General features: G+C 39.9%; 1 protein-coding gene across 3 annotated transcripts in view; it reads right to left on the minus strand.

Annotated features, from left to right (window-relative positions):
- Positions 1 to 13,838, minus strand: part of LOC105384182 — a 43,986-nt gene that overhangs the window by 11,470 nt on the left and 18,678 nt on the right. Inside the window, exons 25-35 of one of the 3 annotated variants that reach the window (XM_038105636.2) lie at positions 13,648 to 13,821; positions 13,234 to 13,371; positions 12,839 to 13,144; positions 12,518 to 12,688; positions 10,671 to 10,796; positions 9,198 to 9,350; positions 8,794 to 8,916; positions 8,201 to 8,353; positions 5,152 to 5,271; positions 4,903 to 5,052; positions 3,847 to 3,972 (exon numbers count right to left, since the gene is read on the minus strand). In XM_038105636.2, coding sequence (XP_037961564.2) covers positions 3,847 to 3,972; positions 4,903 to 5,052; positions 5,152 to 5,271; positions 8,201 to 8,353; positions 8,794 to 8,916; positions 9,198 to 9,350; positions 10,671 to 10,796; positions 12,518 to 12,688; positions 12,839 to 13,144; positions 13,234 to 13,371; positions 13,648 to 13,821 — 1,740 coding nt within the window. The remainder of the gene's footprint in view (positions 1 to 3,846; positions 3,973 to 4,902; positions 5,053 to 5,151; positions 5,272 to 8,200; positions 8,354 to 8,793; positions 8,917 to 9,197; positions 9,351 to 10,670; positions 10,797 to 12,517; positions 12,689 to 12,838; positions 13,145 to 13,233; positions 13,372 to 13,647; positions 13,822 to 13,838) is intronic. The other 2 variants (XM_038105637.2, XM_048629327.1) reach the window with 2 other exon arrangements.

The raw sequence follows: 13,838 nt of genomic DNA on the forward strand, positions 1-13,838 counted from the left end.
AACTAACTCGGCGGTTAACGAGTTCCTGTGCAGTCCTACTAGGAAGGAAAGTTATTTTATAAGTCTTTGCACCGATTTTGTGGGCTACTATCATTCTGTATCATCATGTGTGAATATTATGAGCTCTGGCAGCATTCCTTGGTAGATGACATCAATTAATAAAGATTGATTAACACAACAATAACAATTGTAATAGTTGATAAATGAAACCCGGCTAACATGTCTTAACTGGGTAAGTAAATGATCAGTCATGCCACCAGGATAAGTAAAATGTTCAGTACTTCATATGAAAAACATTAACAAGGTCACCTTTAGGTATGTTCGTCAACACTAAGGGCAGATCTCGGCCAAAACCTTAAGGCTTCGCCTTGTTGCAACTTCAAAGGTACATAGGTAGGTACCTACTTACATTGTTGTAGGTTCGATTTTGAAACCATTAAGTCAACCTAGATAAAACAAAATAAAATAGCTTGATTAAATAAAGATGGTACGTAAAGATGTTAGTTGTACCTGATCAGACCTGATGCAACGACAGCCAACATAGACTCTCTAATCTGTGGAAGCAACAATCATGGTGGCGGGAACATGGACAGTTGGACGAGCCACCTCGAGCCTGACTTATCAATCAGAACTGACAGTTCGCCAACAGCAGATAGCTTGCGGCTATCTATAGGTAAACTTAGGTAGTTAGCTATACCCAAGAAAAAGTCCTTGGACATCGATATGACAGTGGAACGGCGAATAACTATGACATTCTTTAAAACAAAAAGGCTTGTTGTTGTTGATGTCCAGCTAAGGAAGGTTACCTACTTCAGCGACCTGGTATTGCATTCTGAAAGAACTGCGAAGAGTTAATATTATGACTAATAATTATTACTTATTTAGAAAGTTTTCAGCAAACCCTAATAAATCAAGCAGCTACCACGTCACCGCTGCCCGGTTATAACTCTGTACTAGCTTAGTAGATATATATACCAGTTCTAGCCTTCAACTAGAGGCCAGAGAGCTCCTAAATGAGATGCGAGTACGAGCATGACACAAGTAATTTTTTACTTGGTAACTAGTTACGTAACTAACTGAAAGATCCATAAAACAGTTGAGGATTACTCAAAATGGAATTTTGAAAATGGCACGTCTGCATCTTAACCAGTCAGTCTAAGTAGTTTCAGCAGATACAGTGTTGAAAAATAGTTATGAAACGTTTGCGCCAGAATCGAATTAAAAATACATTTTCATTAGAGAAGCCGTTTAGGCATGAATAGGTAGTGTCACCCTTTGGATTGTGCTCCAAATGATGACCTTCGAAATTCATAGAAATTTAATGACGACTGCCATTGTTTATTATCTAGCCCCGTACATTGAGTAGGGCTGCGGCTACACGTGATGTGATACACAGTACATAGTAGGTATATGCATGTTCCCAGGATAGTGGAAGTTATAATTTTACCAAAAGGTAGTCGTCTCGTGCAAGAGCACCGTTACTCGATTTATTCGATATACAACTAGTAGACAGCTGCTGCGTAGGAGGTTCACGCATTTTTCAACAAAGAGCTCGGATACACACTCACAATCCACTGGGACATAAGGAAGACAGCTAATATGGTGCCACTCAGAAACCGCGATGACACTCCGATCATGATCACCCGACAGTAGGATCATAATAAATTCGGTAACTTGTGAAGCGGTATGGTATAGCAACAGCGACTTTCACGAAATCAGGAATTAGCTCAGTGCTTTCAGGTTGAACAGTCGCCGGTGGGATTCACTTTGCTCACAGCCGAGAAAAGAAAAGACTCAAAGCTGGAATCTGCCGATGTGTCATGACACTCAAAGATAGTGTCTGGGGGGTCACTTTATATGACGAAAAACGAACTTTCAGTGCACTGCGGCGCGAGCTATCTGTTTGTATGTATTAAACGTGCCGAATGCACGACAGCTCTCGTTCGTTCGTTTCTCATCAGTATAGAGTAACGCTCCTGTACTTACCGTGCGTCACCATTCCCATGAGCAGTCCAATGATCTTTAGGCAGTTTAGAACAAAAGCTGCATTAGACAGTTTCTTCAGCAGAGACATCGAAATAAAAAATTTATTGCACAACTATCCCCAGTAGCAGTCTACAGGTCACTTTGGGCAGTTCAGAAGAAAGCTGCTTTAACAGAATACCCTACCTCAGCGGAGGCATCAAATTGAAGTGCTATAACACTTGTAGAAGTGGTGCACGTTACCCGATTTGTCGTCATCCATGCCGATGCAGCTACGGCGACTGCAGGTGGTTACTCAGGTTTCGTTGGTGTGGCCTTGTATGGCTAACATGACCAACCTTGGCAGTAAACGTTCGTCTGCATATGCCAAAATCACTGATGAATAGCGCACGTTACTCGATACCTTCTAAATAAGTCACTCCTAATGATGGCTGATGATGATGACCGTGCTAGCAATAGTGCAGGCGGTTCCGCTGAGCATAAAATCTCTTCCCAGACAGGGGGCGTTTGGATCTGGCAACCAGAACAGGAGTGCCAGGTGTGCGCAGCGATGCAGGTGGGACAACACAGCCGCCAGGGCAGGAGTGCATGGCTGGGTCTATGCAGCAATGTAGGTAGCACAAACCGGTGGCCAGGGCCAGGACCGGGTGTACGCTGCGATGCAGGTGGCACAAAATGGTGGCCAGGGCCAGGACCGGGTGTACAGCCGCCAGGGCAGGAGTGCATGGCTGGGTCTATGCAGCGATGCAGGTACCACAAACCGGTGGCCAGGGCCAGGACCGGGTGTACGCTGCGATGCAGGTGGCACGAGACGGCGGCCAGCGCAGGAGCACAGGGCCGGGTGTATGCTGCGATGCAGGTGGCACGAACCGGTGGCCAGGGCAGGAGCGCAGGACCGGGTGTACGCTGCGATGCAGGTGCCACGAGACGGCGGCCAGCGCAGGAGCACAGGGCCGGGTGCAGGTTACACGAAACTTCAATTTCACCGAATCGGCCTGCCTACCCTCAGCGGGTAGGTACCGGCGGATCACATTACTCCCCGCACATGCCACAATGTCCCAACATACTGAAACTCGGAGCCACGTGCTTACTGTAAAAAATCCTCGGTCCCGGAAAGCTCCTGTTTGTAAAGCCTTACATAAGCTATAATCAAGTGCATTATTGTAATAGCAAAGTTTTTATCAACAGTTTTCTAAAAATATTAGAAATTGAGGGTAGAAAAATATATTTTTATTATTTTTTTCCTGTATAAAATTAACATATGCTTTACTTAAAGCGGTCATTAATGTAAGTATCTAGCTCAAGCGCCACTAGTAGGACCGGAATATGTGATCAATCATCACCACGACTATTGAATCGGACCCTACTGCGTGGGATAAAAACCCCAAGCGCCGGAGCATTATGACCAGTGGCTGAGCTTTTAAAAGCAGTAAATAATAGCATTTTACTCACGGCTTATCAACTCAAACCTTCGTTGCAAAATCCTCAGCAATGGCTGCGTGCGCATCAGCCGGCAGGCCATCAAGGCACGCTACAGCTCCCGGCAGCGAGGACTCCGCAAATTCAATATTATATTTTTCCCCATCGGAGCGAAGCCGACGAGAACCGTGGCTACATTGAGCCATTTTGCCGAAGTGTTCACTTCAAAAATCAAAAACCAACTGAGGCGCGCGGGCGACTCACTCTATTTATATAGGCACCCGCACCTTGCAAATTAAAGGTGGAGAGAAAAATGGACTTTATTTAACTGTCACTGTGACCCTTATGATGCCGAACACGGAGAAAGTCGAAACGCCATATCTCACAATGTTTAACTAGGTTTCAGATAGGCTCAGACTACATAATAATTATTATTTAACTTACCTCCAATTACTTTTATAGTGTTTCCATTATACCCAGTCACTAAGATATCTTCATGAGCAACAACGCCATCTTTGTAAGAGCCAGTGTAAAGCGTCTTGCTGAAGAACACTTCAGTGGGAGTGCTTTCTGAAAAATATCGTAAAAAACTGTAAAAATTGTTTTCAGGGAAACCTAGCCTTGGAATAACTAGAATGTTAGTATATATTTTAGTCTGATAATTAAAATATAAATGTAGAAAATTTTATTTTATCTATGTTTATAATTACTTATTACTTAATTTATTTGCAGATTTTTAATTTACCGTTTTACAAAAGTACTTAATGGTATTATATTTTAACGTTTATTACATTACACGTTTAATGCATAATGTTTGCCTAATGAAATGAGAGTTGGCACCGGACCAAATTGGTGAAGCATGGCTCACATAAATCATGCACACTGTTCACCAAACTAGAGATACAACCAAACCATCTAACCAATAAAAGCAACAGTAAATATTACTTTTTATTTGTTATAAACTCCTATAAGTACCTTGCTATATATTATATACCTATTAAAAAAACTTCGTGAATAAGCATCACATCAGTGTCAAAATATACATAAAAAAGAGAGGTAAGATTATAACATGGCACCTGGCGCCTTATTTAAAAAAAAATAAGATGGTGTATTAAACGGTTGCTCTGTTTTAATTGATTATGAATATGATTACCTATTAAGGCTTAGAAAACCATGTTTTTTTTAAACATACAGAATTACTCATTATTACCTTGTACTGTGATTAATAGCAGGACTATACAGGTGACGTAACATAAAAACCTAATAATATGGAATTTTATACCGGCGGCATGGTAAAAACTGATCCGAGGCATTCCGAGGTATCGATTTTCAGCAAATTTATAAACGTGTCATTTTTCGAAAACTATCGACTTTTTACTAAGGTCAAATAACGATTTTCTTGCCACTCCTGAGCTGGCCTATTAGCCCTTTAAGGCATAACTTTAACTTTTGGCACACCCTGTATATGGGGATAGTGTTATAATTATTGCAATAGCCCACCTGATTGCACAGTGAGCACCAGCACGGCCGCGGCGGTGTCGGCTTGCAGTGTCAGTGTGACGAGCGCCACCCCGGCCGGCAAGGTCGACGACCCCGCCCGCACCACCACTACTCCCGATGTCGCTTGAGCGGTGAACAACTCGCTGTACGCTGCAATGTTTTATGTGTGATAAAAAGCAAATAATGGGAGTAGTTACAGTAGACTACCATTTTGCTCAGGTAATCTGGTAACTATCATAAAGAACTTACTTCCAGTTATAGTTACAACCGTTCCGTCATAACCAGAAACCTTAATATCTTCATGCTTGACGTCTCCCTCTGTGTATGTCCCAGTGTATAAAATCTTCTCAAATGATACTTCCTTAGGCTCTGTTGTAAAAAATAGAAAATAAAGTTAATGGCGAAATAGATACCTAGACGACCGAATGGCGTAGTGGTTAGTGACCCTGACTACTGAGCCGAAGGTCCCGGGTTCGATTCCCGGCTGGGGCAGATAGATGTTTTAACACAGATATTTGTTCTCGGGTCTCGGATGTGCCCGTAAAATGGCAACAGGCCCGCCCCCTATTACATTGGGACTAACATAACGTAACGGCACCAGTAATGGACACGGACCCAGTAATGGACACTTACAAACTTATTTTGTCTAAAATAAGAGTATGCATAGTTTTACGAAAATTGCAACACCTTAGTTTCAAAGCCTAGACATCCCTCCTTGTTATATAAACAAGTTATTTATGTCATCCATTTAGATTAAAAATTGTGAAGAAAAAAAGTTCATTTGTCGGGGGTTCACAAATGAAATGGAGATTTGTTAAGGAAATTGTTAAAGAGGTAAGTGTAGAATATTGTTGGTAATTTCGTTTTATTTTATTTTAAATTGACTTTCTTGATTTTATGGAAACTATACTGAATTTCCGACATATTTTCAAAGGAATAGGACAGCTTACGTTTATGGAAATGATTTCAGAGGGGGGTGTTCATTACTGGTTTGCAAATTTTCAGTAGATCCAGTTATGGACATGTGTCGAAAATAATGTTTTAAGGTAATGTTGTGTTTTCTTATTTAATTGTCTTTAGAATTTCATAATTATATTGGTAGTTTTTGTAAAACATGAATAAAATGAAGGATACCAGTCTTGTACAGGTGTCCATAATTGGGTGTCCATAACTGGATGTTTCACATTTTCCATGAAAAACGTATATAAGTACGCCCAAGCAAATGGGATGGATATTATGGATGTAAAAGATGGCCACTGCAGCCAAGAGTTATGGAGACACAAACATGTACCACAATGAAATAAAATTAGTAATATGATAAGTAGTAGTTAAGCACATCTAAATATGTGAACCCACCAACCCGCAGTGAACCAGCATGGTGGGAAATGGTCCAAGCTTAGGAATGCAGTTTAGACCTAGAGGCACAAGCACAAAGGTTTCATTCGAGAGAGCCAGGTCCAGGTACTTACAGACCCACAGAGAATAGAAATAGAGAAATAGACAGTGATCGTGTGACAAATAGACCAGTGAAGCTTGGTAAGAATACCATGAGAATTTGAAAAGAAGTGGCATTAGGGGGAGAAGGAATTAAGAGCAAAATTTTAGTAGAAAAAAGGGAAGTGAGAGAAATGGTTCTGAAAAAAAGCTTAAATTAAAAGCATTTTCTAGCTGGTGTAAATGCAAGACCTGGATAACCCAGATGATATGATATGACGAGAGGATTGTGGGAACGGAAGAGGTTGAGACGAGAGTGTTGTTGCAGGAGAGAACATTGACCTAGATGTGGGTGCCCGTACGGATACGGTCAATTTATTTTTTTTATTTTTATATGTGGGGACATCTCACACACGGCCATCCGACCCCAAGCTAGGCAGAACCTGTGTTATGGGCGTCGGACAGCTGATATATCTACACAAATACATAGATAGATAGATACTAAATATAAATATCAACACCCAAGACCCGAGTACAAATATCTGTCATTAAACAAATATCTGCCCCAGCCGGGAATCGAACCCGGGACCTTCGGCTCAGTAGTCAGGGTCACTAACCACTACGCCATTCGGTCGTCTAAATGTGGTCAATGGTGCATTTACATGTCTGCGATGCATGTGGCAGTCAAAACACCTCTCCATTACAGTGATAGATATTTATCACCAACGTTACTAAAGTCGGTACTGTTATACGCTTGCAACACCTGGTAGACCACAAAGACGCATAGACACAGATGCTGCAGATATTCATTAACCGCTGTCCCCGGCGGAAATTAAAAATTTTCTGGCCCGAGATCATCTCCAACATAGATCTGAGGAAAAGCTGCCATGAAGATCCTGTTGGTTCACACATAAAACGCCGCAAATGAAGTTGGAATAGCCATACCCTGCGTAGAGACTAAAACCCAATCTTGAGACAGGCTCTCGAATGGGATCCGCAGGGCAAGCGTAAGCAAGGCCGATCTAAATAGACCTTTGGGCGCTCGATCGTATGGAGATGTGGAAAGTTTGAATCACGTGGTCCGATGGCTGCTGTCAACAGTCTGGGATAAAAAACTGTTGTGTCTGCCTTCTGTCCCACTGGGGGAACATAATGATACCAAGTAACAGAATAAAATGCAGGAGGACAGAATTTATAATGTTGAATTGGAAATTTTTGTGTTTCTGTAAAACTTTTTTTTTCAGAAAGTTAAATTTTCCGTCTTTGATTGTTCCCATAGTGTAACTAGCGACCAAGCCTGTTGGTGTAAACGGTTATGATTACTAATCATCGTTACAATTATAATAATATAAGCATAAAACAATATTTTATACTTTTATCCAATAAAAAATCACTGTCCAACATTGGGTGTCCATAACTGGAGGTTGGGTGTCCATTACTGTGGTTTTAGGACATATTTTACAAATATACAATTTCCTGAAATACCAATAGTTTAAATCGAGCTAGTGTATATTCATCTTAAACCTCAAGATATTCCTTCGATTCATACCAACTTTCAATATTCTAACTCAAAAACTGTGCGAGTAACAGCCAAATCATTTGTAAAAAATCCTTAAGGTGTCCATTACTGGTGCTGTTACGTTAACACTCTGGCGAAAATTGGGTGCAGCAATGCACCTCTGCCTACCCCGCAAGGGATACATTAGTACAAGGCGTGTGTGTGTGTGTGTGTGTGTAGATAACTAAATAATACAGTTGCTGATCCTAAAATAATTTGCATGCTTAGTAACTCTATTTAAGTAAGTAAAGCAGCAATTTACTTATTGGCGTAGATTGCAGATATTAATTAATTGCAATAGCCCACCTGATTGCACAGTGAGCACCAGCACGGCCGCGGCGGTGTCGGCTTGCAGTGTCAGCGTGACGAGCGCGACCCCGGCCGGCAAGGTCAATGACCCCACCGCCTGGACCACCACTACTCCCGATGTCGCTTGAGCGGTGAAAAACTCGCTGTACTCTAAAAAGATATATACAGGCGAATTAAGAATCTCCTTGTGGTTGTCTGGAAGAGATTACTTTTAGTAATAAGGCCGCCGATTGTACCATTTTTCTTTTCTATGTTTGTGAAACTGTTTCTGTTTGTGTGCAATAAAGAGTATTTTATCTTTATCTTCTTTTTTGAAGTCGGTTAAGTTGCAAGTGTTAGTCACATGATTTTAGCTTTTAGATTAGCTCGAGATGTTGATTTTGGTAAAAAAGTACAGAGTAAATTATTTTCATGAAATTTAAATGTAAATATTATGGCTGCGTTCTCGTTAGACAAACTCTAACGAGTCCAGGCTATTTGCGGCGTTACGCGCGCCCTGTAACGAGCGAACAGTTTGCCTACTGGGTAGGCAGCCTTTGTGCGCTTCTACTGAATTTCACAATTCATGAAGTTATGCTGTAAAAAAATACCTCCACTTATGTTGATGACGGTTCCATCGTAGCCGGATACTTTCATAGCTTCGTGTTCAACTGTGCCATCCTTGAAGGTTCCAGTGTATACTGACTTCTCAAAATATACGTCGCCTGGGATATCTGTTATTAAACAAATTGTAGTTATTATATCATAAATATTTTTTTGCATCATTTATCATGCATAATGAATAAATATACACGATGGAATTCCATCAGTGTACCTAAAAGTAGGTCTCTTCCTGTAAACCTACTGACCTATAAAGACGAACCAGGGATTGCAAAAAGGGTTCAGGTACAAAAATTCAGGTAAGTAGGTAGGTACAAACGTTATTTAGATGTTAAAAAACTTTGCTTATCATGTACTTGCAATATTTTATGACAAATCTTTGTGTAAAGCTCACCTGTTTCAATAACTAGTACCAAGACAGTTCTTGCCTCCCCCGCTTGCAGTTCGAGGGTGACGTGACCGGTGCCTGTCGGCAGCCCGGACACGTCTGTCGCCTGCACGGTGACAGTTCCAGCCGAAATACGAGCTTCGAATAATGCTCCATATTCTGAAATAGGATATTATGATGAATTATCTAGTTTTAATTAGGTAGGTAGTATTTTTAAAATGAAATCATTTTATCATTATCATACAAGGAAAAATAATTCTTTCCTTTTTGTCTTTTGATAGGTACTGTTCAGTGGTCTAGAGATAAAATTTCGACCACGACACTAAATTTCATTGAAGTAACCTAACCATGCAACGAAGTATTATACAGGGTGACTTAGTAAGTCATGGTTCAATTAAGATATGGATTTCCATTAATTACCAATACTTCAACAGTATGTAGGTAGAGTGCTCGTCTAAACATGTACAGGTGTATTCCATTACACTCTCAATAAACAAATGGGCTGGACGGACATGACTGGAGAGTACATAAGCAGTCTCTGGTGATTCCGGAGTTCACCCTGTGTATATTCCGTAAAAAATATGTTACAGATAATGTCAGGTGTGAAAATAAAGTTAATATTATAAATTTATAATAACACAAAGAAATGTTAGGAGTTTGATATGAATACATTTCCTTGGCCGAGGCCTATGTCCAGCAGTCGAAAGGTTTCGACTAATTGGTAATTTTCTTTGATTTTAACCTTACGAAAGCCTTACGAATAAATTAAGTAGATACAATCATACTTTCAAAAAAATATACTAACGCTTTGTTATTTTGAGTTAGTGCCTATTTAGTTAAAATTTTATTAGCAATTAGTTATTTAGAATTTGGTAAATAATCTTTAATACACATTGACTCATATATTATACATCTTTTCAATTTATGACCAATATAAATTATTTCTGGAATTACCAGAATTGGGCACCAGATGCAAGTTGGACCGTTTAATCCAAAAGCATACATCATCATTAATCACACTTTCAGTCAATTTGATGATCAGCCTTATACCTATATCCTGAAATACCCTAACTTCGAAACACGGGAGCTCACGCGATTAAAATATGTGGGGACATCTAACACACGGCCATCCGACCCCAAGCTAGGCAGAACCTGTGTGATTGATTCGAAGAAGATTAGTCCAGAGACATTTGAACTCCTAGAGTACTCGTATGTACCTATTGTGTATTTTTATACTTCACTCAATCCCCACATTTTCCACTCAAAGACACTTAATACAAATGTACTGATCAAAATTATATTAATTTCAACCCGCAAGTTTCATTTCATTGCCATCTAGGGCGAAAACAATAACAGCCGTTTTTCCGTTTCAGCATCCAGTAAGTGAATTCAAATTATTCAGCTCTTCCATTGTAAATTTTCCATTGTCTATGCTTACATGGTGTGTAAATAAACTATTTTTGATTCTCAAGTTCTTACCTCCAAGTACTTCCACGATCGTTCCTTCAAACCCTGTGACCACAATATCTTCATGCTGCACCGTCCCTCCAGAGATGACCCCCGTGTAAAGAGCCTTCTCAAACGACACGTCATTTGAAGTTGTGTCTGTAAAGTTTAAAAGAGCTCATATTATTATATTATATTGATTACGGAAACCTTAAAACTAAACTTACAAAACTACCTATGCTAAGAAACCACAAGCATGTTGAACTAATAAATGAAATTAATCTAGAATATTAGTTGGTGACAAACAATGACGTCCTTTCTGAAATGTATAACTTTGAACAATGAAATGTTACAAACACTTTAATATATCTAGTAAGTACTTGAATTAAGTGTTTTATCATATGATATGACTTGTAATCCCTTAGAAAAACATGATAGTATTGTATTCCTCTACATTAAATTTGCTATGATTTATATGTATACGATTATAATCATGTAGATAGATTGGTTAAGTAGGTGCTTTGGTACTCAAGCTCAAGTCAGTGTAGAAAAAAAATATTACGTACAACCAACGAGCAATCTCCAACAACATCCCAATTATGTGCCACAAGAAAAAAAACTAACTGTTCCAACTTGAAAGCCGGAGAAACAATCAATATTATATAATATATTTGAAAGGATGAATAGGTCTAAGACTCAAGTCATGACCAATAGTGCCAAAAGTAGGGTCGAGGTAGACGGGCAGGAAATAGGATATGTCGATGAGTATATCTACTTGGGCCAGATAGCATCCTTCGAAAACAGGCAAGATAAAGAAGTCGAAAGACGCATTAACAACGCCTGGAAGAGCTTCTGGTCCATGAAAGATCTAATGAAGGGCACTCTCACTCTAACACTCAAACGCCAACTCATCGACAAGTGTATACTGCCTGTCCTAACCTACGGTGCACAGACTTGGTCTCTGACCGAACATCAGAAGTCCAAACTCAAGGTTTGCCAAAGAGCGATGGAGCGTACTATACTTGGTGTACGAAGGATTGACCGAATCCGGAACACCGCTACGCTCCTCGACTCGTATAACTGATGTGGGCGCACAGACTGCGAAGCTGAAGTGGGCCTGGGCAGGCCACGTCTGTCGCATGCACCCGGACCGGTGGGCCAGAATTGTCACCGAGTGGGTGCCCAGTGATGGACGTCGGCGTCGCGGAAGACCCAGATGGAGATGGCGAGATGACCTCGACAGGTTTTTGCCTCAATGGCCGAAGGAAGCACATGATCGGGAACGGTGGTCAATTCATAAGGAGGCCTTTGCCCAGCAGTGGGACACTATACAGGCTGCATAAAAAAATAAAAAAATTTTGAAAGTGTTAAAATTGATTGACGACCGAATGGCGTAGTGGTTAGTGACCCTGACTACTGAGCCGAAGGCCCCGGGTTCGATTCCCGGCTGGGGCAGATATTTGTTTAAAAAAGATATTTGTACTCGGGTCTTGGGTGTTGATATTTATATTTAGTATCTATCTATCTATGTATTTGTGTAGATATATCAGCTGTCCGACACCCATAACACAGGTTCTGCCTAGCTTGGGGTCTAATGGCCGTGTGTGAGATGTCCCAACATATTTATTTATTTATATTCTTTTTATTTGTAACTAGCTGTTCCCGCGCGCTTCGCTTCGCCTTAAAAAGTTTTCCGGTGGGAATTCCGGGATAAAAAGTATGTGTACCAAATTTCATTCAAATCCGTTGTGTAGTTGTGGCGTGAAAGAGTAACAGACAGACAGACACAGTTACTTTCGCATTTATAATATTAGTTAGCATAACTATTGCAATTTTAAACGAATAATATTAATAATATAATAATGAATACGAGCTCTAACCATATTGTAGTAAGACAATAACTCCCGCCTCCGCTGATTTTGTTCCTGGTTTATTCGCAATTACAGAGAATGAGAGAATATCTTCTGATAATTCTGTAGCGAGGAAATCAGCCGTTGGTATTATTGTAACGGAATTCCCGCTCTCACGTATCAGGAACCATCTCGAGCCCTCTGCAATCAAAATATAATTAAAATTAAACGAGGATAATACAAATTGTTTATAAATATTGACTTCTTGATCAAAAAATTCTAATTACTTAGGTACATTAGGTATTCAAACAGTGATATGTTTTTAATAAAATAATCTGGATTTTTGCTTACCTTCACTAAGTGCAAAAGTCACTGTTTCATCGTATCCTTGCCGTAAAGATATTTCTGTTTCAAATTTCAAGCCTCCTGCAGGGCTAAACTTTGCTGCGTAGTATGATTCAGTAAATACTGGTGTGACTACTGAAGTTTCGGTGGCCAAAGTTATAATTATGGTAGCAGAAGCAGAGATAGCGTTTTTAGAAGTGGCTACAAGCTCAAGGACTATAAAAGACTGGTCTGGTATGGCATCATCAGGTATTGATCCGGATAGAGTTACTACCGCTCCAGTGTTATCAACAGTAAAATATCTTGCAAGATCTAAAAACAGATAAAATAAATTAGTACCTAACAAAATTCATTCCGACTTAATTGTCGTGAAAATAAGTATGTTTTTATTTATGAATTACCTCCTTCTAGGCTGAATGATACAGTTTCGTCATACCCCTCACTTAGCTTTATTACAGATTCAAACTGAAGTGGTTGTTGGTCAGTATATGTGGCAGTATAATAACCCTTTTCAAAGACTAGAGCATTTAGTGGAATATCTGGAAATTAATGAAAACAAAGTTTTTATTTTTTATATATTATTCCAAGTAAAGTGGCTTGCTGTCAGTTAATTTTCCATCTTGAGCCTGCTCGGCAGCTAAGCCAGGAGCGGTGTGCGACACTTCTATGCGAACACATAACTTCTTAGGTAAATGTGCGAAGTCCTATCGAATGTACAGCATTTCATAAGAATCTGTCTGCTGTTCTGCAATCTGAATGACATTAGAGAAGATTAAGGTGCATTTATCGATTTGATAAAAGAAAATAAACCATACCATCTTCCAGGGAAATGATGATACTAGTTGATGCCGTTTGGACTCCAGCAAGGCTTGCAGATATTGTAAATATAAGATTGCGGTTGTTCAATAATATTTCAGATGGTATTTCATTTACAAGAGTTATCGTCACTGTATTTCCTTCGCTTTGTAGTAAAAACCATTTTTCATATCCTAGAAAGTGATGGTTA

Source organism: Plutella xylostella, chromosome 22 (assembly GCF_932276165.1).
Source record: "Plutella xylostella chromosome 22, ilPluXylo3.1, whole genome shotgun sequence".
In the NCBI taxonomy this organism is placed as follows: Eukaryota; Metazoa; Arthropoda; class Insecta; order Lepidoptera; family Plutellidae; genus Plutella; species Plutella xylostella.